General features: G+C 59.2%; 1 protein-coding gene across 1 annotated transcript in view; it reads left to right on the top strand.

The window, feature by feature from the left end:
- KIF21B (kinesin family member 21B) overlaps positions 1 to 24,581 on the top strand; it is a 46,100-nt gene that overhangs the window by 15,961 nt on the left and 5,558 nt on the right. The window contains exons 5-30 of the mRNA XM_012650473.1: positions 76 to 210; positions 634 to 798; positions 1,034 to 1,149; positions 1,714 to 1,909; positions 3,062 to 3,251; positions 4,018 to 4,081; positions 4,178 to 4,396; positions 4,767 to 4,848; positions 5,249 to 5,366; positions 6,098 to 6,289; positions 7,996 to 8,195; positions 11,567 to 11,674; positions 12,215 to 12,283; positions 12,752 to 12,984; positions 13,168 to 13,315; positions 13,519 to 13,713; positions 13,807 to 13,908; positions 14,990 to 15,155; positions 15,342 to 15,393; positions 15,581 to 15,638; positions 16,408 to 16,613; positions 16,691 to 16,765; positions 18,507 to 18,620; positions 20,352 to 20,390; positions 22,368 to 22,504; positions 23,750 to 23,930. Of these exons, the coding sequence (XP_012505927.1) occupies positions 76 to 210; positions 634 to 798; positions 1,034 to 1,149; positions 1,714 to 1,909; positions 3,062 to 3,251; positions 4,018 to 4,081; positions 4,178 to 4,396; positions 4,767 to 4,848; positions 5,249 to 5,366; positions 6,098 to 6,289; positions 7,996 to 8,195; positions 11,567 to 11,674; positions 12,215 to 12,283; positions 12,752 to 12,984; positions 13,168 to 13,315; positions 13,519 to 13,713; positions 13,807 to 13,908; positions 14,990 to 15,155; positions 15,342 to 15,393; positions 15,581 to 15,638; positions 16,408 to 16,613; positions 16,691 to 16,765; positions 18,507 to 18,620; positions 20,352 to 20,390; positions 22,368 to 22,504; positions 23,750 to 23,930 (3,560 nt within the window). The remainder of the gene's footprint in view (positions 1 to 75; positions 211 to 633; positions 799 to 1,033; positions 1,150 to 1,713; positions 1,910 to 3,061; positions 3,252 to 4,017; positions 4,082 to 4,177; positions 4,397 to 4,766; positions 4,849 to 5,248; positions 5,367 to 6,097; positions 6,290 to 7,995; positions 8,196 to 11,566; positions 11,675 to 12,214; positions 12,284 to 12,751; positions 12,985 to 13,167; positions 13,316 to 13,518; positions 13,714 to 13,806; positions 13,909 to 14,989; positions 15,156 to 15,341; positions 15,394 to 15,580; positions 15,639 to 16,407; positions 16,614 to 16,690; positions 16,766 to 18,506; positions 18,621 to 20,351; positions 20,391 to 22,367; positions 22,505 to 23,749; positions 23,931 to 24,581) is intronic.

Consider the following 24,581-nt stretch of genomic DNA (forward strand, 5'->3'; position numbering starts at 1 on the left):
GGTCCAGGGCATCCCGAAAGGGCAGGGGCTGGCCCCATGGCCGTCTCGAGTCCTCACTTCTGCCTCCGTCCCCAGCTGATCCAGTGCCTGAAGCAGGGGGCCCTGTCACGCACCACAGCCAGCACCCAGATGAACGTGCAGAGCTCCCGCTCCCACGCCATCTTCACCATCCACCTGTGCCAGATGCGCGTGTGCGCCCAGCCCGACCTGGTGAGGAGCCCTCAAGGGGCCTGGGAGTCGCCGTGCTGTAGGGAATCCCAGGAAGGGCAGGACGAGGAGCTGTGGGTCCAGAGATAGCAAACCAGAACTAGGGCTTGCCTCTGCCACTTGTTGAGTTTCATTTTTCTTCTTTCTTAAGCCTCAGTTACCCCATCTATACAGTGGGCCGATGATATCCCTATCGTGCTGTGAGGATTAGATGAGAACCAGGCATGTGCAGATACTGCGTACGCTGTCAGATGCTCTGCATGTGCAGAGGGCAAGGCTGCGCTGGCTGTCCTGGACGGCAGCCCTGGGGGGCGGGGGGCTGTGACCCTGGCTGTCCTAGACGGCAGTCATGGGGGGCGGTGGGCTGTGAGCAGAGGAGCAGCGAGGTGGGGCGAGGCTGGGTGAGTCACCCGCCAACTTCTGCAGGTGAACGAGGTGAGTGGCCTTCCTGAGGGCACAGCTCCTGCGAATGAGTATGAGACACTCACTGCGAAGTTTCACTTTGTGGACCTGGCCGGCTCAGAGCGACTGAAGCGGACAGGAGCCACCGGCGAGCGGGCCAAAGAGGGCATCTCCATCAACTGCGGCCTGGTAGGCATCCGTGGGGCATCCTCCTTGGGTCTCTTGCCAGTTGCCCTTCTCCCTCAGGTTCACCCCTGCTCCCAACTTCCTGACTTCCCCAGCTTATCACATCTGCCTATAAACCCACCCGGGGAGCCTGGGGGCTGCCAGGGCCAGCGAGGCAGGTACCCATGGCTTGGGGATTGTCTTGTCCCTCCCCCTCCCCCCTGGGGTGCTCTTGAGTGCCAGGGTCTGTCTCCCACAGCTGGCCTTGGGCAACGTGATCAGCGCCTTGGGGGACCAGAGCAAGAAGGTGGTGCACGTGCCCTACAGGGACTCCAAACTCACTCGGCTCCTCCAGGACTCGCTGGGGGGCAACAGGTATCTGACGGCCAACACCCAGCGAGAGGGCAGGGGAGGCAGGGAGGTCTCAGGAGAATTCCGCCGTGTGGGTTTGGTGCATGACGGCCTGGAGGAGAAGACCTTCCCATCGCAGGCTGCAGGCTTAAGAGACAGGAACCTTGAGGTGCTCCGTGACCAGAACTGGACGATTATAGCCAGACTCGGTTTCCTTATCTGTACAACAAGGAGAGATATTCCTAAAGGAAGTCATTCAGTGCAAATGAGGTAATAGATGGGAAATGCTAGAAAAATCAGGCTCTGTGCCTTACCCTCCTCACTGAGCAGAGGACTCTGGCAGCGACGCATCGCAACCTGCCCCCAACCTTGTCAGCTGCTTCCACTGTGGTTACCCAGTGTCGCAGTGGAAGCTCTCGGCCAGGTGGTCCAGACCCCGTGTCCCAGGGTCTGCCTTCCTGAATGTCCGGGTCCTTCAGGCATGAAGGCAGTAGGGGAATTGGGGGGAGCAGGACCTCTGCCCGGAGGCAATACTCCTGGAGGCTGGCTGTGGCCCTCACCCTCACCCCAGCCTCACTGCACCCCCAGCCAGACCATCATGATCGCCTGTGTGAGCCCCTCGGACCGAGACTTCATGGAGACCCTGAATACACTGAAATATGCCAATCGGGCCCGCAACATCAAGAACAAGGTGGTGGTGAACCAGGACAAGACCAGCCAGCAGATCAGCGCGCTGCGGGCGGAGATCGCTCGCCTGCAGATGGAGCTGATGGAGTACAAGGCGGTGAGCACGCTCCCGGCCCCGCCCAGCTCTCCTGCCCGGAGCCTGTGCCCCGCTGCCCTGCAGTCTCACCCCGACCCCCTCAGCATCCCTCCTGCCTCCCCACCGCCTACCCGCCCGCCCCTCATGCCCCTCCTGAGCGTGAGCTGTGCGCCAGGCACGACGCTCACTGTTAGGGCTTACACAGGTGAATCACGCGTGGTCTGAGCCCCCAAGGTTTTACAGTACCAAGTCCAGGAAAGAAGGGCACCTTGGCTTTTTTGCATAGATCTTATGCACAGGGCAGACACTCTCCTGGGTGTTTTTGTCTCTGCTGAACGTGCTGTGTTGGAACAGATGAGACTGCTAGACTGTGACACAGTCCAGTGTGCTGCAGTGGGGCAGAAGGGAAAGTTGGCCTTACTCCCCCAGGTAGTCAGGCAGGGCCTCATGGAGGAAGCGGCCTTTTATATGGATTTTGAAAAATGAATGAGATATTAGCAAAAAGAGGTGGGGCAGGCATTCTAGGTAGAGAGTGAGCCACACACAAAGAAACAGAAATGGGAAAATATGGATACTTTGGGAGAAGTGTCTAATTCCATGTGATTAAGGCAGAAGTCTCCAACTGGTGGCCCATGGCCTAAAGCTTGTACACAGATGGATTTTGATTTGGTTTGCACTTGTTTTAAAAGATGCACCTTCGTCGTCAACCTTTCTGAAAGTTAGGAGTTTCAGTTTTCCGGAAGTTTGAAGGGCTAGCATTTGGCACTGAGTTGGCTGGAATGGCAGCACAGTGGCTGCCCCGTTTAGACTGGGTCTGGGACTCTGTGAGCTCCAGTCTCCACCACTCCCTGCTTTACACCCAGACTGGCTCATTTATGCCAACTGCCTGGCCCAGGGATGGTTTTGAACCTTGGACTAGCATTTATGGAGGGGTGAAAGTGAGCCATGGAAAGATAGGTTGAGTGAGATCATGGGAGGCCCCGGTGGCTGGTTCCAGGATTTGGACTTTCCTGTTGTCAAGGGGAGCTGTGTCTGGGTCTGAGCACTGGGAGACAGGAGCCGAGTTTCAGGAAACCTGGGGCAGGAGAGACCGTCAGTGCTGCCACGTCCAAGGAGAGGCCAGGGCGCTGGCAGGGGAGGTGCCTGACTGCTCCCTCACGCCCCTGCTCCCAGGGCAAGCGGGTGATCGGGGAGGATGGCGCCGAGGGCTACAGCGACCTGTTCCGGGAGAACGCCATGCTGCAGAAGGAGAACAGCGCACTGCGGCTGCGCGTGAAGGCCATGCAGGAGGCCATCGACGCCATCAACAACCGCGTCACCCAGCTCATGAGCCAAGAGGCCAACCTGCTCCTGGCCAAAGCTGGTGAGTCGGGCGTGCCAGGCCAGCTCAGAGCACAGCGGGCTGGGACCCCTCTCCCCACACCCACCCAGGGGATCGGCTGGGCCAAGCCAGCCAGTCAATTCACAGAGCAATTCATTCACACATTTTTTTTTCCAATTGATTTTAAAACATTTTTTTTTTATGACACAAGTAATACGTGAACACATCCTTCTTGTTAAACATGCAAACAGTACATCAGTATGTAAAGTGAAAGATTAAAAATCCTCTCTCTCCAAACTCCCCGCTCCAGCCCTCTGCTTCGCGGAAGGAACCTTCCTGGGCAGCTTGGCGCATGTGTTCTCACGCCTTTCTCAGCACATTGTTCCAACCACGAATATGTATTTGGATACGTTCATACCTATGTGCGATATACACCACTTCTGCATACGAGATCATGCGTGTTGTTCTATGGCTTCCCTTTTAGTCTCGTGTTTTAGAAATCTTTCCGTATTAAAACCCACTTAATTCTTTTAAACTATTGCATGGTGTTCCACATGTGACAATGAATAATTTGTAACAGCCTTCTATGATGGACATTTGGGTTGTTTTCAGTTTCTCACTGTTCCTGGCAGTGCCTGTGTACATCTGCGCACATGTACAAGTATTTCTTTGGTATAGATTTCTTTTTGGAAAAGGCCTGTGTGAGCCACCCCAGCGGAGGCACAGATACGAGACCACCGGTCTCAGAGCTAAACGTGCTTGCTGTTACTTACCTTCATGGCACCCCCTTCCGGCCTTGCCCTTCCAGGTGATGGCAACGAGGCCATTGGCGCTCTGATCCAGAACTACATCCGGGAGATTGAGGAGCTCCGGTGAGTGACCCCGCAGGCGTGGGCAGGCGGGCGGCTGGGACGGGCTCGCGAGGGCAACGCCGGCTCACTGGCCGCGCGCCCGCTGCTCCCACACAGGACGAAGCTCCTGGAGAGCGAGGCCATGAACGAGTCCCTCCGCCGCAGCCTCTCGCGGGCCTCGGCCCGGAGTCCCTACTCCCTGGGGGCTTCTTCGGCCGCCCCAGCCTTTGGGGGCAGTCCGGCCGGCTCCATGGAGGATGCCACCGAGGTGATCCGCAGGGCCAAGCAGGACCTGGAGCGGCTGAAGAAGAAGGAGGTCAGGCAGCGGAGAAAGAGGTGAGCGAGTGCCGCCCCTCCCCCTTGGACGCTCGCCCTGAGGACTGTGCCCGCCGGTGTTCAGGGGGGACCCCGCCCCTCCCACATCCCAGCCCCAGGGGCGCCCCAGGACTGCTCTGGAATCCATGGAGAAAATATGCTCAGCCTTTTGGACAGAACCCCCTTCTCTAGTGCTGTACTTTCCCCCAGCAGAGGAGGGAGGCTGGTTCTGGATGGGGGTTCTGGTAGGGTGTTGGCTGCACAGCGGGTGCCAGCCCTGTCCCCATGCCCTGGGAGCAAGAGCATTCCTTACCCTCCCTGGCACCCCCTGCCACAGGCTCACCGCAGGGTTAGCCCCGCTAACCTGGCCTCCTCTTTGCTCTGTGAGCAGCCCAGAGAAGGAAGCCTTCAAAAAGAGGGCGAAACTCCAGCCGGAAAACGGCGAGGAGACGGATGAGAATGAGGCAGAGGAGGTGAGGTCCACCCACCCGTCTCCCCACCTGCCTACCCACATGTCCCTGCGCCTAGGGGCCCGTCCACTTCCTTGTACAGGGTGGGAGAGGGCATTGGGTCTGCCTCCAGTCCATGCGCTTCCCAATATTGCTGACTGGTTGCCATGGTGATCTCCCTCCCCCGCCCCCCAGTCCACTATCTCATCCCAAATGGATGATGCTGGGAGGGAGGCAGTTTCAGGGGCTCTGGGCAGGTCTTGGGGGAGGTGGTGCTCTTCCGGGAGCGAGGGTGGGCAGAAGGGGCCTCGACGCAACCTGCCCCAGTCCCTGCCCTCCTGGCACACCTGGGGCATCACGTCCCGACGGGCCCTGCTTCTGGGCTCTCCTGAGGCTGGGCCCCCCCATGGTGCTTGTTGCTCAGGAGGAGGAAGAGCGAGACGAGAGTGGCTGTGAGGAGGAGGAAGGGCGCGAGGACGAAGACGAGGACTCAGGCAGTGAGGAGAGCCTGGTGGACTCGGACTCAGACCCCGAGGAGAAGGGTGCGTGGGACTGGGCTGAGGGACGCGAGACGCCTGGTGGGGTCAGTGCTTGAGTTTTCAAAAGATAGTGGCTGTCCAGGGCCCAGAACTCCCAGACAGGAAACCAACGATGATGACAGCCGCGATGATGACAGTGGCGGCAAACACTTTCTGAACGCTTATTATACGACCTGCACCCTGCTCGGCTGAACCCTTCCCGTGGCTCGGTTCTTTCCGTCCTCACGACATCCCTGTGCATGGTGTGATGGTTTTCCCTGTGTGACCACTGAGGAACGAGCTCGGAGAGTTCAGTGACCTGTCCCACTCGGCCCACGCGGAGCGTGTCGGTCTGGCTGGTGCCAAAGCCCCCTTCCCTAAATGGGGACACCGCACCCCTTCAGCCCCACCCGCTGCTGTCTCTGGCCCCGCAGCCCTGCAAGGTGCTCTCGGTGTCTCAGCCTCCTCCACCCAAGCTGGGTCCCATGTCATCTGCAACGGGTGGACATTGGCTTCAGGCACAGCGGGGCTGGGCAGGATGTCTAGACCCCCTCCACCAGCTCCTGAGCCCAGCCTTGCGTTTCTGGGCTACTCTTTAAGTGTGCTGTCCCCCTGGCAGCACACCGCCTGCCTCCGGTCACTGAGTGGTCGTGGCTGACCAAAGGAGGGCCCCACCCCCCAGGACTGGCCCGTCTGCTCCCCGCCTCCCCCTCGCCCTGGCGCTGGCCACGCTGAGCCTGGCTGTGCCCCCGCAGAGGTGAACTTCCAGGCGGACCTGGCAGACCTGACGTGCGAGATCGAGATCAAGCAGAAGCTGATCGACGAGCTGGAGAACAGCCAGCGGCGGCTGCAGACGCTCAAGCACCAGTACGAGGAGAAGCTGATTCTGCTGCAGAACAAGATCCGCGACACGCAGCTGGAGCGCGACCGCGTGCTGCAGAACCTCAGTGAGGCCCGCGCCCCCCGCCCCCAGAGCCTGCTCGGACCCCCGCGGACCCGCGCTCTCCCCTGAGCCCCTCTCCTGTCAAAAGTGCCACCCAGCAGCTGGCATCTTGGGGGCTTACCTGGCCTTCGGGGGCAAGGGACTTCTGACCCTTTGACTGTGGCCCTTTGACCCATGGTTCAAAGTTCTTATGTGTAACCCTAGCTCCTGTGCCACACTCTAAATTAATCTTTTTTCAAAGATTAGAATCCTCATATGCCTAGGCACGTAATGCAACACCCCAGGCCTCTTCTCCTGCATTCCGTTCCTTGGATATTTTCCTTTGGACCTGTTTGCAACCCTCTCACATCCTGTCTTCCTTACACTGCTTTTCAGCCCACTCATTCCATCTTTTCTTCTTTCATTCATTCCCTTATTCAGCAAACCTATGCCGAATACGTCTCATAGAGCAGACGTCGTTCTAGGTGCTAGAGCTGTGGGAGTGAGCACAGTCGCTGCCCCCGTGGAGCGTACGTTCCAGCGGGGAGGGACAGGCATAAAATGAGCAGGCTCTGTAGCACGTCAGATGGTGATAGGATTATGAAAAAAATACAGCAGGGAAGAGAGGCAGGGAGTGCTGGGGAGTGGGTTGGAGTTGTTTAAAGACGGTCGTGGAAGCCTGCACTGAGAAGGTGGCGTCTGAGCAAAGACTCGAAGGAGATGAGACAGCGTTAGAGCAGACTGAGCGGGGGGCAGGGGGGCATTCCAGGCAGAGGGAACAGAAGGTTCGGAGACCCTGCGGGGGGCGTGTGCCTGGCATGTTGGTGGAATGTTGAGGGGCCAGAGCGGTTGGAGCACAGTGAAAGGGGACAGGCTGGGGAAGAGATGTGGGACCAGGTCATGTCAGTCGTTGTAAGGATGTCGCCTCATGCTCTGAGGGAGCTGGGGAGGTGTGGAGATTTGAAAGAGCTCTGTGATGTAAAATTTAAAAGCGTTTTTTAAAAAACCACTCTGCTGTGTAGGAGAATGAAAGTGGAAGCTGGAGATGACTTAGGAAACTGTAAAGATCCCAGGGAGATGGCGTGGACAGGAGTGCTAAGAAGTGGTCAGATTCTGGATATGTATTTGCAGGTTGAGCCAGAAGGCTTTGTTGATTGATGGAAGGTGGGTATTGGGGAGGGGGGAGCCAAGGACGTGTGAGCTGCGGGCTTCTGGAAGGATGGTGATGACAGTCACTGGGATGGAGGGAGAGGTGGAAATAAGGAGTTCACTTCTGTACCTGTTAAGGTTGAGATACGTGTTGCCAGTTGAGGTAGGAGAGGTCTAGGGTGGAGAATTGGCTTCTTCCTTCTGCCCCGGCCCACGTCACTGTCTTCTCTCGCTAGCTCTTCCCCTTCCCACTGCCCCCAGCCCTTTCCTCCAACACTGGATCATGAGTCGGAACCGAGCCAGCATGAGCCCTCCTGGGAAGCCGGGGACCAGGGGCTCGGAGATCTCGAGATGAAAACACCCCCTCACATTCCAGCAGAATGTCATAGCAGGAAAGGGCCTGGGCATCTGCTAGTCTGACCCCCTTGTTCAGATAAAGCAACAGGCTCAGAGGGGGTGCAAATTGCCCAAGGTCACACAGTGAGACTACAGCCCATGCCTCCTGCCTCCCCTGTCGACGAGCCCCCATCTCGTGGGACCCGTGAGGACCCGGCACCGACAGCTGCCCCTTGCTGCTCCCAGGCACCATGGAGTGCTACACGGAAGAGAAGGCCAACAAGATCAAGGCCGACTATGAGAAGAGGCTGCGGGAGATGAACCGGGACCTGCAGAAGCTGCAGGCGGCGCAGAAGGAGCACGCCCGACTGCTCAAGAACCAGTCGCGCTACGAGAGGGAGCTGAAGAAGCTGCAGGCCGAGGTGGCGGAGATGAAGAAGGCCAAGGTAGGGAGCGAGGATGTGAGGAGCGGGGCCTGGGGTGTCCGTGCGGCATCTTCTTAGAATCCTCTTACCACGTTAAAGAGAATCCTTGCTGTCAAGAATGGATTCTCTTCTTGACATAGAGCATTGCCTAGTTTGACCCCGTCCTGACCTGGACACTGTCCTCCTAGCCCAAGTGCGTCGTCCAGGTTGCAACAACCTACCCCAGTAGCGGGGCCGTGTGCAGGGCGTGGGTTGCATGGGGCAGGTACAGGGCAGGTGAGGTCTCAGGAGATCCTGCTCGGTGCTGCCCCCTGTGGTGGGAGGCTGCACCACACTTGCCCTCAGTCTACACAAAGCTCATGTTAGGCCTTTCGTTTGGTGCCACCCTTGCCTTAGATAATAATAATTACCATTGTCTGAGTGCTTACTCTGGCCAGGCTCCAGGCTGGTCGTTCCGTCCTTAGAAGAACCTCATGAAAGAAGTCCTATTGTTATTTCCAGTTTGTGCACCGGAAAGGGAAGCTCAGAGAAGTTAATTCCAGCTACCAAGAGGTAGCACTGGGATTTGAACTCGGTTCTCTGCCTCCTAAGCCAGCGTGTGTTCTAGGTGGCCCAAAGCCTCCCTTTTCTACTTTGCCACCACTCAGAGTGCTCCAGTCTCCGGGGCCTGTGGTCTGGCCCTGAGGTTCCGGCTCTGGGGCTCAGGCCTTGTGCCTCCCGGATGCGGTGTGTTCTGGCTCCTGCCTGGGTTCAGCAGATCCGCATTTCCTTTCTGTCCTCCCTCTCCCCCACCCCAGCCTTCTGGGTCCTGCATTCCTGCCTGCTGTGACCCCAGCCCCTCATGTACCCCAGCTCTCCATAGCCCTGTGCTAGGCCCTGGGGCTGGACCGCCTAGCAAAGCCTGGCCCTGGTGGCAGCTCCAGCAAGCTGTGGAAGGCTGGCTTTGGGGACAGAGACACAGGGAAGGGGACCTCCCCAGTGCTTGGGCCAGTGGAACAGGGGTCTACATTCTGGAGCCATCAGTAACTACGTCCTCATCGCTGACTGAGCTGGCACTGACCAGCGTGCAGAGGAAAGAAGCAATGCAGCAGTAGCTGATATAGATTCCGAGAGGAGGTGGACTCGCAGCTGTCACTGGGGCCCAGCCACCTCACCTGGGCAGGCTCTGGCCCCATGCCTGGGTCACAGATCCAGGGTCTCCATCAGCCTGACCAGAGTGCAGAGGGCCCGGCCTTGCTGGGTGCAGACCAGCTGCGCGTGGGTCAGCCCCAAGAAGCCCCGTTTTTACCTTCTACGTCAGTGTGACCACCCTGTGGGGCATTGAGACAGGGCTGCCAGGATGACACTGAAGGCACTCGGGGCACAAGTCCCCACAGATCAGTCAGGGCCCCAGGCACCTGCTGGTAGTTTATAGGGAGGGACCAGGGGGCCTTGGTTACCCCCAGGGTGGAGCAGCACACCCACCGTGGGCCTGCAGGTTCTGCAGCAGCTCCTGGAGCAGTTTTGGAGTGTGCTGCTTTGTGTCCCCACTCTCTGTCTCCCTGGAGATTCCCAGCTCATGCCTCTGCAGGGCACCCCAGCCTGTGCTGGCCAGCTCACACCCCAGCTGGGGGTGGCCCTGGAGAGCCTCATGAGGGGAAAACCCTCATGGCTCTGAAGCCTGGAAAAATAGTGTAATGCCCAGGATGTACCTGAGACAGAGGAGCCACGTATATCGCTGCGTTCCAGTCTCAGATTGCTCAGGCCCTTCAGCCAGGTGCCCAGCTCTGTCCACGCAACTATGCTCTTGTGAGCCCAGGACTAGAAGCTAGAAAGAACACCTTTGGGTCATCCCACGGTTCCTTTGCAAGGACAGAGGTTTCAGTAGCCAAGGATGCTAACCAGATGCCATGAGAGCCGGCCCCAGAGAATCTTCGCACCACTGTTCAGCTGCAGGGCCCAGAGAGTCACAGGATGGACCCTGGCTGGGGCCTGCAGCCACGGGGTCTCCTAGGGAGAGGGCACACTGCCTTCTACTTTAGACCTGAGGAGCAGTGCTGGTCCCAGATACTGTGACCCTTTTTAGCGTTATTACGGCCCGGAATGCACTCACCTGTTCTAAGATCATCACCTCCGTGATGGCCTCCTCAGAGCTCAGCCATGCATGCAAAGTTGGGTGGATGGGCCTTTGACCAGGAAGCCTCAGGCTCCCTACCCCAGAAGATACCTGGCACTTCAGGTCTACACACAGCTCCTGGTATGCTAGAGTTTTCAGGTCCAATTCTAGCCAGGAAGCTGACTTGGTCTCCTAGTCCCAGTCCTTGGGAGAAAACATTCGTTCTTAATGGCAGAGACCCAGCAGTAGTGAGCCCTCCTCTTCTCTGCAGAGTCACCCAACAGAGCCCGCCTGTCCTCCCAGGGTGAAGCCAACCCTGCCAGCCACGGGCCCCCTTAAAGCCCTCCTCCCTCACACCTGTGCCCTTTCCTTTCCTGCCTGTCCTTGGGGCAGGGCAGGCTGGTGACATTCCTGGTGATGTCTGAGCCTTCAGTGGCAGAGGAAGGATCAGCTTTATGTTTCTCACATGATTCTCGTGCCCCCGTCACTTGGAGGTGTCTAAAGCCCCGTGTGCATTGCAATCCTATGTTTTGGGCACCGGGAAAGGGGAGGCAGGTCCTGCAGGGCCCCATGTCAGTGGCTTCCTGGCACGTTGGGTTGTCTCTGGCCACACTCATGGTGCCTCTGGGTTCCAGACTGTCTACCCTGGGTCCCCACCTTTGCTCTGAACTGCCATGGTGCCATGGCTGGAGCTGTAGGAGGGGCTGGATCAGGGAGGCAAAATGACCTGGGCGCCAAGTCTGGCATCTGATACTAGTTTTATGACTTTAAGTCCTTTTGTCTCTCTCAGGCACATTTCCGTGTTTATAAACAGAGTGGTGATGCCTCTCTCATCCGACTGTCACGAGCACAGTGGCAGGCGTGGCATGGCAGACAGCCGCTTCTCAAATAATGGGGGCGTTATTGCTCACTGCGCGCCTGGCCCAGAATCCAGCCCTGACCTTCACCGCAGCCATGTCCATGGCTCAGGCTGTCAGTGCTCCCAGGCTAGTCCTAGAATGACCAGACCCAGGACAGTGGCCTTGAGTGAAGGCCACCAGGGGCTGTGACATTCAGAGTGGTGGGGGCGAGAGTTAGGTCTTGCAGGGTGGGAGCACTGCACCGCTAGGCTGGCGTAAGTCCGCACCTTCCTGCAGGTTGCCTGTGGAGGAGTGGAGGGTGGACCCTTCCCTCCAGACCCCCGAGTCCTGAGCCAGAGTTACCCGGCTGGCTGCCACCCCGGCCAGCCGCTCCCTGGAGGGCGTGGGCTGCCTGCTGCCCAGCCCTCTCTCACCACTGCCGCCTCTGCCCTTCCCAGGTGGCCCTGATGAAGCAGATGCGTGAGGAGCAGCAGCGGCGGCGGCTGGTGGAGACCAAGAGGAACCGGGAGATCGCTCAGCTCAAGAAGGAGCAGCGGCGACAGGAGGTAGGGACGGCCCTCGAGGCTCCCAGGAGCCTTCGGCCCCAGCACCCTGGCCTGTGTGCCTGGCTGCACCTCCCGACCAAGTGGGCCCGGGTTCCCGCTGTCCTAAGCGGTAACAGTCGTGCGTGGAGAAGCACACAGCCTGTCAGAGGACGGCAGGCCCCTGTGGCCTCTGGCCCAGCCCCCACGTGTTCAGAGGGAGACTTGAGTCCCAGAGAAGGGCAGAAACTTGGCCAAGGTCACCAGCAAGCCAGAAATGTGCAGCTCCAGGCCCTGCAGAGAGGCCCCTGAGGGCTGAGCTTTGCAGTCCGGGATTCCTCACCCATGGCTGGGAGAAGAGGCCAAGGGAATTGCCCGTGCAGAGAAAGGGGCTTCATCACGACCTCATGGGAGGACAACTCATCACTGGGTCCCATTTAACCAGCCATGTGGCTGTTTGAAACTCGCCCTGAATCCCAGGCTTTCGGCTACAGAGCTGGCCAGCGTGGGCAGCAGGGGCTCAGGTTCCTGCATGTGGACCACACCCCTCGTCTCTCCCCGTAGTTTCAGATCCGTGCTCTGGAGTCCCAGAAGCGGCAACAAGAAATGGTCTTGAGGAGGAAGACGCAGGAGGTGAGCTTGCCCAGGCCGGCCGGTATGAGGCCCTGCCCCACTGCACCCCTTCTTCGCAGCCTCCGACTTCCTGGCTGGGGGATAAAGGCAGCATTTCCCAGTCCGGCCAGGGCCGGCAGGGAGGGGAGCAAGTGCTGCCCGTGGCCCTGGCTCCCCCTTCCTTCCTTCTGCGAGCACAGTCGCCAGGTTGTGTCTGGGCTCCTGGAAGGGCCTTGCTCAGCAAGAGAGCCAGGCTAGAGCGCAGGCTGCGGCTCCCTGCCCAAACACCTAGGCTGTGCATTTTTTAAGAGGAAGAAAGAGTGGAAGTCTCTTCTGTGTTCATTTCACATCAGACGGAGGCCCTAAGCCCAGAGGCCCTGAGCTCTGTGTTCCCCTGCCTGGCGCCCCATCCTGGGCTGTGTGCAGGCGTCCAGGCTGCCCTGCTTACTGGCTTCCCCTTCTCTTGCCACGCCCACCCTCTCCCCCCAGGTCTCTGCGCTGAGGCGCCTGGCCAAGCCCATGTCTGAGCGGGCGGCGGGGCGTGCAGGACTGAAGCCTGCCATGCTGGACTCCGGGGCCGAGGTGTCAGCCAGCACCACCTCCTCCGAGGCCGAATCTGGGGCCCGCTCTGTCTCCAGCATCGTACGCCAGTGGAACCGCAAAATCAACCACTTTCTGGGCGACCACCCCGCACCCACTGCCCACAGCACCCGCCCTGCCCGGTGAGGCGGCCTGGCAGCATCTGGCCTGTGTGGGCAGGGAGTGGGGATACGGGGCAGGACTGGGTGAGGGAAACTCTGGGGAGTGTTCCGGTCCCCGTGGCTGCCAGGTCCGGGCAGGGGGCTCCGTGGAGTTGCAGTGGTTAAAGGGAGTTCCACCCAATCCTCTTTGCCTCTGTCTCCCAGAAAGAAGTTCCAGAAGAAGGGGGCCAGCCAGAGCTTCAGTAAGGCTGCAAGGCTCAAGTGGCAGTCCCTGGAGCGGCGGATCATTGACATCGTCATGCAGAGGATGACCATTGTCAACCTGGAGGCCGACATGGAGCGCCTCATCAAGGTGGGCCCTCCCTTCCTGCTCCTACACCTGTCCTCTGTCACCTCTGACTTCTCAGGCACTTCAGATATCTCCCCATCTCCTTCCCCCACTCTGGAATCCAGAGGTGTTGGGGGACCTCACGGGCCGGCCTGGGTGGGAGCTAAGGGCGAGTGAGGCTGGGCAGCTCCCTGAGGCCTCTCCTCCACCACATCCCCCCCACCCAGAAAAGGGAGGAGCTGTTCCTCCTGCAGGAGGCGCTGCGGAGGAAGCGGGAGCGGCTACAGGCCGAGAGCCCAGAGGAGGAGAAGGGGCTGCAGGAGCTGGCTGAGGAGATCGAGGTGCTGGCGGCCAACATCGACTACATCAACGACAGCATCACTGACTGCCAGGCCACCATCGTGCAGCTGGAGGAGACCAAGGTACCTGCAGGGCTGGGCCTGGTGGGACAAAGTGGGGAGAGGTGGGTGGCAGGGGCAGCCCCGGTGACGGGGATCTGTGCCTCGCGGTCCTAGGAGGAGCTGGACTCAACAGACACATCGGTGGTCATCAGCTCCTGCTCCCTGGCCGAAGCCCGCCTCCTGCTAGACAATTTCCTCAAGGCGTCCATTGACAAGGTGAGCCAGGAGCCCACCTGGGCGTGGGCCCCCAGGCATGGGGCCTCCATGGTACACCTAGTGGTAAAGCCCACAGGCCGGGCCCCTCCCCAGCTGTGTCTCACAGGCCAGGGCGGATTCTGTAGCTGTGAGGCCGGCACATAGCAGGGCTATGAACTGGACCCTGCGTGTCTGGCCTAGGCGGCCCCGGGCTTGAGTGTTGGAGGTGGACGGGAAAGTGTGTGTATGTCGCAGGTGGGGGAACGGGAGACAGACGGACAAACAGACCACATTCCACCCAGGAGCATTTACGCCAAAACATCAGGTGTTCCTTGGGCTGCGTGTCTCTCTCCCCGACAGAGGGCTGGCCAGAGGATACACTTCCTTCCCTCCCGGGGCCTGTGGTCTCTGGGGACAGACTGCACCCAGTGCACGGGTGTGGGGGAAGCGGGTGGGAGACTCTGCCCTCCTGACTCCTCCATGTCCCCAGTGGGCTCCTCTCAGCTCTGCTCCGTGTCTAGGGCTGGTATTAGTTTACCAGCTGCCGTTAACAAAATGTTAACGCCGCAGACTGGGAGGCTCGAACACCAGAGATTTATTTTCTATCAGTTCTGGAAGCTGGGAAGTCCAAGATCAAGGTGTCGGCAGGGGTGACCCTGGGGCCTCTCTCCTTGGCTGTCGATGGCCACCTTCTCCCCACTGTGTCTTCACATGGTTTTCCTGGTGCTTGTCCATGTCTTAATCTCCTCCTCTTATAAGGACGCCAGCCATATTGTGTCACGGCCACCCATATGACCTCGTCACCTCTTTAAAGGGCCCATCTCCAAATATAGTCACATTCTGAGGTACTAGGCATTAGAGCTTCAAAATATGAGCCTTGGGGGGACACCCTCTAGCCCATAAGAGAATGTGTCCTAAGGTGACCTCCCCTAATGTGTGCACATGGGAACTAAGGGGGCTGGGATGCATCTCAGGTCGGTGACAGGTACGCAGGTGATGTCCAGGAGCTGGAAGGGCTCCTGGTGTGTTGTGGGAGCAGGCTGTGTGACATGGGGCTCCACGGCCCAGGAGGGGTAACCAAGGCCCTGCTCCCTGCCCCCAGGGGCTGCAAGTGGCACAGAAGGAGGCGCAGATCCGGCTGCTGGAGGGCCGGCTGAGGCAGACAGACATGGCGGGCTCCTCCCAGAACCATCTGCTCCTGGACGCCCTGCGGGAGAAGGCCGAGGCGCACCCCGAGCTGCAGGCGCTCATCTACAACGTGCAGCAGGGTACGGGCGGCGCGGGCGGGGGCTCCGCTGCACCTAGGCACTCCCAGTGCTCTCTGGCTCTGACCCTGGGGAGGACCTCGCTTCCCCAGGAGCCCCGGTGGGAGCCCAGTGGGTGAGATGCTGGAGGGAGGCTGCCGCCTCTCCCCGCACCCCACAGGGCCTCAGTCCCCTCCCTGCCTCCCACAGAGAATGGCTACGCCAGCACCGACGAGGAGATCTCGGAGTTCTCCGAGGGGAGGTGAGTCTCCAAGCTGGCGTGAGAGGCTGGCTCGCAGCAGGTACCTGGGGCTGGTGGGGAGGCATTGCCACAGGGGCCCCAGGCTGAGCCTGGATTTGGTGGCATTTTGAGACCCACAAGTCTTTCAGTCCCAGAGAGCGAGTGCGTAGGATATCCAGAGCCTAAGCTCTCTCCGCTTCCTCCTCAGCTTCTCCCAGTCATTCACCATGAAAGGCTCCACCAGCCACGACGATTTCAAGTTCAAGGTGAGCCCCACTGGAAGTCAAGCAGTAGGTGCAGCAGGGCCAGCCTCCCTGCAGCCTGGTCCCCCCTGTCCTGTGGCTCTGCCCTACCTCTGCATCCAGCTGGGATTGAGGTGCCAAGATCTAGCCTGGAATTGGGGGACGTCCAGCTATGTAGCCTGTTAGAGCCCATTCTTTTTGAGGTGGGTGGAAGGTCAGACAAGTGGCCGGAGCCGCTGCTGGCCTCTGCGTCCACTCTGCCTGGCAGCATCACCATAACCAGGGGCCTGCTCTCAAAACCTCCTGCTGCCCTACCTGTGGCTCTGCCTCGTGCTCTGTCTAGTCACCTTGCATGCAGTAGTCGACTCAATAGAATGGGAGTCAACAACAAGGGAGTTTACTTAACAGCAAGGGGTTAGTTATTAGACTGAACCAAGATGCAGGATTTATTAAAGAGGGAATGGGAAAAAAACTGCAGACTGGGAATGGTAAATTACGCACAGCTTTAGGATATACCGATTAGCTGGTGACCAGCAAACAAGTCAGTCTGGGCATTCTGCGTGTGCATGCTCCGGCTGAGTAAACCAGTTTCAGCTGCTCCCGGTGCTCCAGAAGCCTTGAGTGGTTAGCCGGGGCACACAGAAATCTCTGGGAGGTGACTGCCCGGGTCCTTCCAGCAGCGCCGCTCGCTCAGGCCGAGGCAGCACCATTCCCTCGTCAGACTTCTCCCTGGTTCCCCCTTTACGTGCCATCCCGATTGAGCAGTTGTTCCACCCCGTCCGTCCTTGCCCAGGGTGAGCCCAAGCTGTCTGCCCAGATGAAGGCTGTGTCGGCCGAGTGCCTGGGTCCCCCGCTGGACATCTCCACCAAGAACATCACCAAGTCCTTGGCCTCCCTTGTCGAGATCAAGGAGGACGGAGTGGGCTTCTCCATCCGAGACCCCTACCACCGGGACAAGGTCTCGCGCACCGTCAGCCTGCCTACCCGGGGCAGCACTTTGTAAGGATGGGAGCCAGGAATGTGAGTCAGGGTGGGCCTGGAGTTGGGCCTGGGCCTCACTGGACCCTCTGTTCCAGCCCCCGGCAGTCTCGAGGCACGGAGACGTCCCCTCTGACAAGAAGGAAGTCATATGACCGAGGGCAGCCCATTAGGTGAGAGCATGTTCTAGAATCTGTTCCAGAGTCACTGCCAGTGTCGTCCTTGGGTGCACAAATAGCTGTGACGTTCTACTGTGTAGGTCATCTCGAACACTTTTTAATCTGGGCCAAAGTGACTAAGCCATTTAGCTTCACCCTCTGGTCCCTTCCCCATCCTGTCAGGTGTGAACTCAAGAAATGTGCTCTCCGTAAGGCGCCTTGAACTGGGTAGTCGAGCCAGATGCCATCATGGAAACTGCTTGCTTGCTGCACTCCATGTAGGTGGCTTTCTAGCGGCTTAGATCAGTCATTGCACTGATGTGCTTCAGCCCCCTTTTGTGAACATAGGTGCTTGGAAGCATCAGGTCTTTTTAAGGCCTTGTCATGCTGAGGGGAGTGTAGAAGTTCAAAGAAAAATCAGAGAGATCAATGGAGGTAAGTCTCCAGCTGGTCAGCCACACGTGGGGCAGGCCCCTCAGAGCTTCTGCACATCGCACGATGACTCTTAGGGTGTCCTGGTGCGTGCATGTAACTTCCAGAGGTTCGGTGGCCTTCCCCAGTGCACACAGCTGGGTAGCGGGGAAGCAGGAATTCAAGGTGACCTCTTGCTGCCTGTCTTGGTGGGAGGCAGGAGGGGGACTTGCTCAAGCTCCCAGCCCTCCCTCCTCCCCAAAGCCGGGAAGACGCCCCTGGCCAGTGGTTTGCAGGGTGGCGTTGGTGGGGAGGAGTTGCCAGAACATCTGCGCGCTTGGAGCCTCACAGACTGTCACTTCACCTGCGCCCTGCGAGAACACACTTAAGCTGCAGTCTGGGGGATTTAGGCCGAACTCGTGATGGACTCTACAAAGACAGGGAGGACTTAGACTGAACCTAGTGACATCTTTCCGAAGAAAGGGTCTTGGAATGTTGGAACGGGCAGTGCACCCTTCCTTCCCTGGAGTCGATTCTCGTTATTTGCAGTAGTTACGTTCTACAGAGTCGGCACAAACACTAAATCACTGAGCACTGAACCATTGCTCCCAGGAAAAATACAGGATTCAGTTCCTTTGAGCCTCTGGTTACGACATTTTTATCACCTAACCAATACATAACCTCGTATTATGAGTTTCTGTTTACAGACACTTATTTAATATATATCGTTGATTGATTAACATTGAACTCGTGGCCCAGGGCGCTGTTACTCCTGCCTGAACTAAGCTCCTCATTCGTCTTCCCCGTAAGGCACATCACAGCCTCCTGCACTTAGGAGCACCGAAGTGCCACTTAGGTGGCACTTCATCGCTATGCCTGGGGCCATTTTAAACCGTGAAATCACCAAAAAAACCCACAAAAATGCACAATAGGCTGGCCCCACATAGATCATGAAGAGGACACGTGTTCACGGTGTGAGAGCCGAAACGAGGCAGAGCGTCTCCTCGTCCAGCCTCAGCTGGGGACATGCGCGTTGAGTGACTCACATTTTTTTGCTGCTCTGCATGTGTCCAAGAATGAGCACAAAGGCACACGTATTGAGCTGGGGATTACAAATGCATTTTAACAAGTAGGTGAATTCCCAAATATGAAATCTGTGAATGATGAGGATCGATTTTTAAAAACAGCGTCCAGGAGCTTAGCTGGGGGCTGAGCTCCAAGAAGACTGTGCAGCGGGCCCTGCCCCGCGGGCCTCTCCCGAGGCAGAGGGTGGAAGCCCAGCACAGGTGTGGGCCTGTGGGCAAGGGGTGGTCACCAACAAGCTGCCCTCCGCCCGCCGCCCCAGGTCCACGGACGTGGGATTCACGCCCCCATCGTCCCCTCCCACTCGGCCCCGCAATGACCGCAACGTCTTCTCTCGTCTCACCAGTAATCAGAGCCAGGGATCGGCGCTGGACAAGTAAGCAGGGCTGCGGGGTGGGCGGGCAGGACACCCAGGTACGAGAGGCAGCCTGTGGGTGGTCCTTGCTGGAGGAGGGCTGGAGCAGCGGCAGACCCCAGCCCTGCTCTCCCGGCCCCTCTGAGAGTCGAGGCTCTGACCCCTCCTCCTGGCAACTCTGTCCTTTTTGTATCGACCATGGGCCCTCCCCTTCCCCTGAGCATGCTGGGCCCTCAGCAGAGGGCAGGAAGGAAGCCCCAGGGATTGGGGCTGGACAGTGGCCGTGCGGGGCAGACAGGCAGAGGGCTCTCCAGAACTGTCCCTTTAGTCTGCCTCTGCTGACTCTGTGATTCTTCTCTGAAGCCCCTTCCTTCAGCTTCAGCCACTCTGATGTCTGACCACAGTGCTTCACACAAGGCCCCAGCGGTCCTTGTGAACTGTCCCAGCAGAAGGAGACCCCCAGGTTACCTTCACCTGGCAGGTCCAGATCAGCCTGTCTCTCAGCTCCCGCTGCGATGCTTTCGTTACTAATGGCGCAATTTCTGTTAGCAGCAGCCCCTGCATTCAGTAGGTGCTCTCACCTTGCTTCACAACCTGCTTGCGTACCTGTGACTCCACTTGACCTGTAAATCAGCCATGAGCATGGTCTTCCCCGTTTTACATAAGAGGAAATGAGGCTCAAAGGGGCCAAGGACGTGCGCCTAGAAAGTGGCAGAGCAGGGCCCAGAGCCTGGGGCTCGACTTCTGCCCGCTCTGCCTCGGGAAAGGGAGGGACCCCACCCTCTGTGTGCTCCTCTGTGCTTGCCCCCCACCCCTGGCCCTCTCTGGCTCTCTGCAGCCCCCCAGATGGCTCCTCTCTTGGCTCCGTAAAAGTTCCCCCAGCCCAAAGGGCGGTGGTGCTGAATCCTGCAGGGGATCCCCTAGCTAGAAAGCGCTTGTCCTTGTACCTGGTGCCTGGCGTTCCGTCCCACCTCCCCGCAGAAACGCCCCTCCCTGCGTCAAAATGCAGCTCCGTGGACGCGGAGTCCCTGGGTCAGGGCCTAGCAGAGCCCGCTCCCCAACACCTTCCTTCCCCGACCTGCCTCAGCTCAGGCGCGCACTGGCGGGGGACTGTTAAAACGGACCAGTTCCCTTTCTGGAAGGATCGAGGTGGGACTCTGCCCAGCCCAGCCTGGGGGTCCCCCAGAGTCCTTGGTCCTGTCCGCTGGGCCACGTCTCGGGCCCACGCCTGGTACAGAGCTGGCTCTAGGCACGGTCCTGTGGACTCCCTGGGGGCAGGCGGGCTTTGCAGCTTAGTGAGCGCCTGAGGCATTGCTGGCAGAAGCCAGCTCCCAGGGACGGGGAGGACCGGGCATGGCTTCCTTTGGCCTCGGCCAGGTGTGAGCCTTGCCGCGGCGGGGCAGGTGCCCTCTCTCATGCAGTGGGGCAGCCAGAGAGCTCGGAACCAGCGTAGGACCCCAGAACCGCCTCCCCAAGCATGGGGCAGGCGCTCCCAGCCTCCCCACGATCCCGCCTCACTCCCACCCTGCCAGCTGAGGGGCCCCGGTGGTCCCTTCCCTGGGGAGCCTCCCAGGCCAGCCCACCCCACCTTCCCTGCTCTCCCTGGAAGGCCGTCCTTCCTCTGCCTCTCTCCACTGCCCTTGAAGAGCATAACCTGCCCTCTGACCTCCCCGTGCTGCTGCCGCCTCTGCTGTCCCCTCCTGTGTGTCTGCCTCTCGCCCCCTAATCCAGCTAATTTTCTGCCCTCCCCAGGTCTGATGACAGCGACTCCTCTTTGTCGGAGGTCCTGAGGTACACACAGAATGTCTCTCGTGTTTGGTCCCCAGCTGTCACTCTCTGCACTCTCTTCTCTGCCTCTCGCTGCACCGGCCCCTCCTGCCTGCACACCCCCGTCCTCGCATGCTGCCCCTGGCTTCCCTCCCCTCCCTCGACCTGTTCCTGCCCAGGGTTCCTCCTCTCAGGGTGGCCGCGTGGCCTCTGACTGCGCCTGGACGGCTGGCGCTGGCGCTTGGGCGGGCGTGCAGCTGCTTGTTGCCAGCCTGTCCTCTTCTCCCTCACACCTGGGCACGGCGTGGGCGCAGCATGGATGCCTGAGGGGCTGGGCCGGGGCTGGAGGGCAGGTGCAAGGCCCGGGGGGCCGCGAGGCTGCTGCTCCTCTGAGGGGCACCGGTGGCTGTGCTCGGGGCTCTGATGACTCACTGAGCTTGTGCCAGGGGCTGTGCTCTTCAGACCTTGGCTCTGGGAGGGACAGCGAGGGGACGGTGCCCCCTGCCCACACATCTTGGCACACAGATGTGCGGGTACCTCCCTGTCCCCGTCTGGGGGAGGCCAGAGCTGGTTCTCCCCAGCTGACCCAGCACAGCCCCGCAGCCAGGACAAGTCTCGGGACCTGGTGGGCCTGAGCCCTGACGAGCAGAGAGCCCTGCGTGGACCGAGCGTCTCCGGCTGTCCGGCAGGCCTCTGCTCCTGCGCCTCCGGGCGAGGTGCTGACGTTCTGGTTAGCCCTCCTGCGGGCCTGAGGCTTTGCCACCATGAGATGCTGGCCAGCCTGCCCAGCCCTCATCGAAGGGAGTATCCCATTGACATCGTCCCACGGCAGTCTTGGGCTTCTTCCCCAGCCACATGGCTAGGCCAAGCCAGCGTCACACGTGGGGCGCTGGGGCAGCCTGGGGAGCTGTGTGTGTGTGAGAGACACGGGGAGAAAGAGGGCGAGAGAGAGGGAGACACCTGGCTGGCAGCTGGATGTGTCCGGCCACTGTCCTGGGGTGGGCCTGGCGGAGTCCGTGGAGGGCTGTGCGAGACGCTGCGTGGCTGGGACCTTGGTCACTTCCGTGTACCCTTCGCCACAGCATCGCTGTCAGGAGCAGCGTTCTCTTTGAAAAAGAATCGGGATATATTTTCAGATATAATTCAGCCCTGGCCCATCCCAAAAGACCCTCACTGAGAAAAAAAGTCCTTATTCCCAGAACCTGCGGCTGGCTGGCATCGCAAAACCCTCACACGTGTTCGGATCCGCCTCATTTCCCGTCTCAGTGCGCCATGGGGAGCGGGCAGGTGCCGTTCCAGGTCCATATAGCCTCATTCCAGAGAGGCCCCGAACATCCTAACCCAAAGCTAAGCTGGGGTCCTTTAGCCCTTTGTAAATGACAGACAGAGGTCTGACCGTGCTGGTCCAAAGGGGCCGTGGTAGGGGAGTGTGTTCACGTCAAGCTTCTCTGCTGCGGAGGTGCCAGCCCCAGAGGCTGTCACTGGCAGATGGATACACTGGGATCAGGGGGCTTAGAGGGGACAGCCTGAGCATCCTTCCCTCTCTGCACCCCTCCCTCACACTTGGGTTACTGCAGCAGCCGCAGCCACTGATGGGAGCTGCAGGGGCAGTTCCAGCACTTGGGCCTCTGTCCTGCCCAGCAGGGGCCGGGGTGCGTTTCTGTCTCAGGATCTGGGCCGGGCAGTGTCAGACAGGAACTCTCCATGGGTAGGGCTCCGGCTTCCTGCTCCTCTAGCTGTGCTTAGCACAGGGCTTGCTTCCCCAGAAGTGCTCAGGATGGCGACTGACAGATTGCTGTACGAGACGAGCCCTCCCGCCCCGCGCAGCCCGTCCCCGGCTCAGACCTTGGTGGAGTTTGGCCAGAGTCCCTGGAGTCTCTGTCATTAGGCCCTCATGCCATCTCTGCCCTGTCCCCTTCCACCCATGTACCTTGATCGGCCTGGCCACAGTCTCCCTGGTTGATGGGCACGCCCTCCCCTCTCTCCCTCTCTCCCGGGAAGGGGCACCATCTCTCCCGTCGGAGGAGCCAAGGGTGCGCGGACAGCCCCGCTGCAGTGCGTCTCCATGGCCGAGGGCCACACCAAGCCCATCCTCTGCCTGGACGCCACGGATGAGTTACTGTTCACAGGCTCCAAAGGTGCGTGGAACCCCAGCTGGCCAAGCTGGGCTAGGGTCTCCCACCCTGACTTCCTTTGTCAGAGTAGTCTGTGCAGGGGATAAGAGCACAGAGCCCCCAGGAGGTGAGGATGGGGGGTCAGCTTGCTCACTATCCTTGTCTCTTGCCTTGGCTCCAGGCTGTCCTCCCACACAGCTGCGGCTGAGCCTTCCGTCCTTCCCAGCCCCGGTGCCTCATCCAGCACTTCCTTCCAGACCTCCTGAGAACTTCAGGAGGCCTCTAGGGTGCCCCTCCTGTGCTCGCTCATCCCACCTCCCACTCCACTGCTCTCCTGGTCTTGCCCAGCCTCTGCATCTCGGCCCTTCCTGTGATCTGGGCAGCAGGACCCCACAAAACCACACTCACTCGATCGCAACAGCAAAGTCACAAATTGTACCAGAAAGAGCAAGCCAAGTAGACACATGATAGAAACAGGAGAAAGATCTGCCGCAGGCGGGAGGAGAGCTGTCAGTCTGGGTGTGATTGACTGAGTCCAGCCTTTGCCGTGAGACGTGCTCACCACTTCCCCTCACTTTGTCAGCTATCATGACAGCATTTGTAGGAACAGGCACCAAAGGCTTGAGAATTTTATTTTAGCCCAAGATACCTTGGCAATGCTCGCAGAACTCTGGCGTTTGTAGGTTTGCTTGAGCAACTCTGATCTGAAGATTTTCTTTTTTTTTTTTTTGAGACAGAGTCTCGCTTTGTTGCCCGGGCTAGAGTGAGTGCCTTGGCGTCGGCCTAGCTCACAGCAACCTCAAACTCCTGGGCTCAAGCAATCCTCCTGCCTCAGCCTCCCGAGTAGCTGGGACTACAGGCATGCGCCACCATGCCCAGCTAATTTTTTGTATATATTTTTAGTTGTCTGATTAATTTCTTTCTATTTTTAGTAGAGACGGGGTCTCGCCCTTGTTCAGGCTGGTCTCAAACTCCTGAACTCAAACAATCCGCCCGCCTCGGCCTCCCAGAGAGCTAGGATTACAGGCGTGAGCCACCGCGCCCGGCCTGATCTGAAGATTTTCTGACCAACTTCTCTCTCCCCCGAGTTGAGCACAGGCACACGCCTGTGCGTTTTTCTGTCCCTCAGATTGTCCCTCAGCTCCTTCCTCTAGATCTTTCTCTGTCACTTCCCCTGACCGCACTGGGTAGCCCGTGTTGGGGGAGCTGCCTGGCCCCCTCCCTGGCAGCTGACGCCACTCCCCTCCCTGTGTCCCCCCCATCGCGCAGACCGCAGCTGCAAGATGTGGAACTTGGTGACGGGGCAGGAGATCGCGGCCCTCAAGGGCCACCCCAACAACGTGGTCTCCATCAAGCACTGCAGCCACTCGGGGCTCGTGTTCTCCGTGTCCACCTCCTACATCAAAGTCTGGGACATCCGGGACTCGGCCAAGTGCATCCGAACCCTCACGTGAGTACCACCTTCCCCCTGCCGGCTTCGTGGCGGTGGCGGCGGTGGGCTGGGTTGGGTGCAGATGCTTCCGCCCTTCAGGTGACCCCCTAAGCACGGCACAGCCTGGCTACATGGCCACAAAGGCCATTACCAGCCCATAACCTTGGTTTGATTCTGGGGGATGAGGTGAGACCCTTGTGATCAGGGACAGTGTCTGGGGTAGCAGCTTGGGGGAGCCTTTGACCCGCCCTGCTCATACCCACGTCCCAGCCCATAAGCCCTGCCCCTGGAGGGGTGTTGGGTATTTCCCTGTGAGTCCAACAGAGGAAACGGGGTGAGTCCAGCAGACGGCAGCAGCCCCCCGGGCCCTGCCGGCCTCTGCCTGTGTAGGTGACCACCCAGACGTGGCCCCGAGTCCCCAGGCCCTGACGCTCTCAGGCACACGGAGCCAAGACCATGACCCCTGCATAACAAAATGGCTTTTTAGCAAAAGTCACGCTTTAGCCTTATGTGTTCATTGCTAGCTACGATCTGTTACTTAATTTGATCCTTAACATGTTGACTGCCACACTAGAAAAAAACATTTTTCCTTGGGGCCATGGTGTTTTATTACGGAAATAGAAGAAAAACTTCAAAAACAAAATAATCCTTTCTAATTGAATGAAAAAT

This window comes from Propithecus coquereli, unplaced genomic scaffold (genome assembly GCF_000956105.1).
Source record: "Propithecus coquereli isolate 6110/MARCELLA unplaced genomic scaffold, Pcoq_1.0 Scaffold328, whole genome shotgun sequence".
Lineage (NCBI taxonomy): Eukaryota > Metazoa > Chordata > Mammalia > Primates > Indriidae > Propithecus > Propithecus coquereli.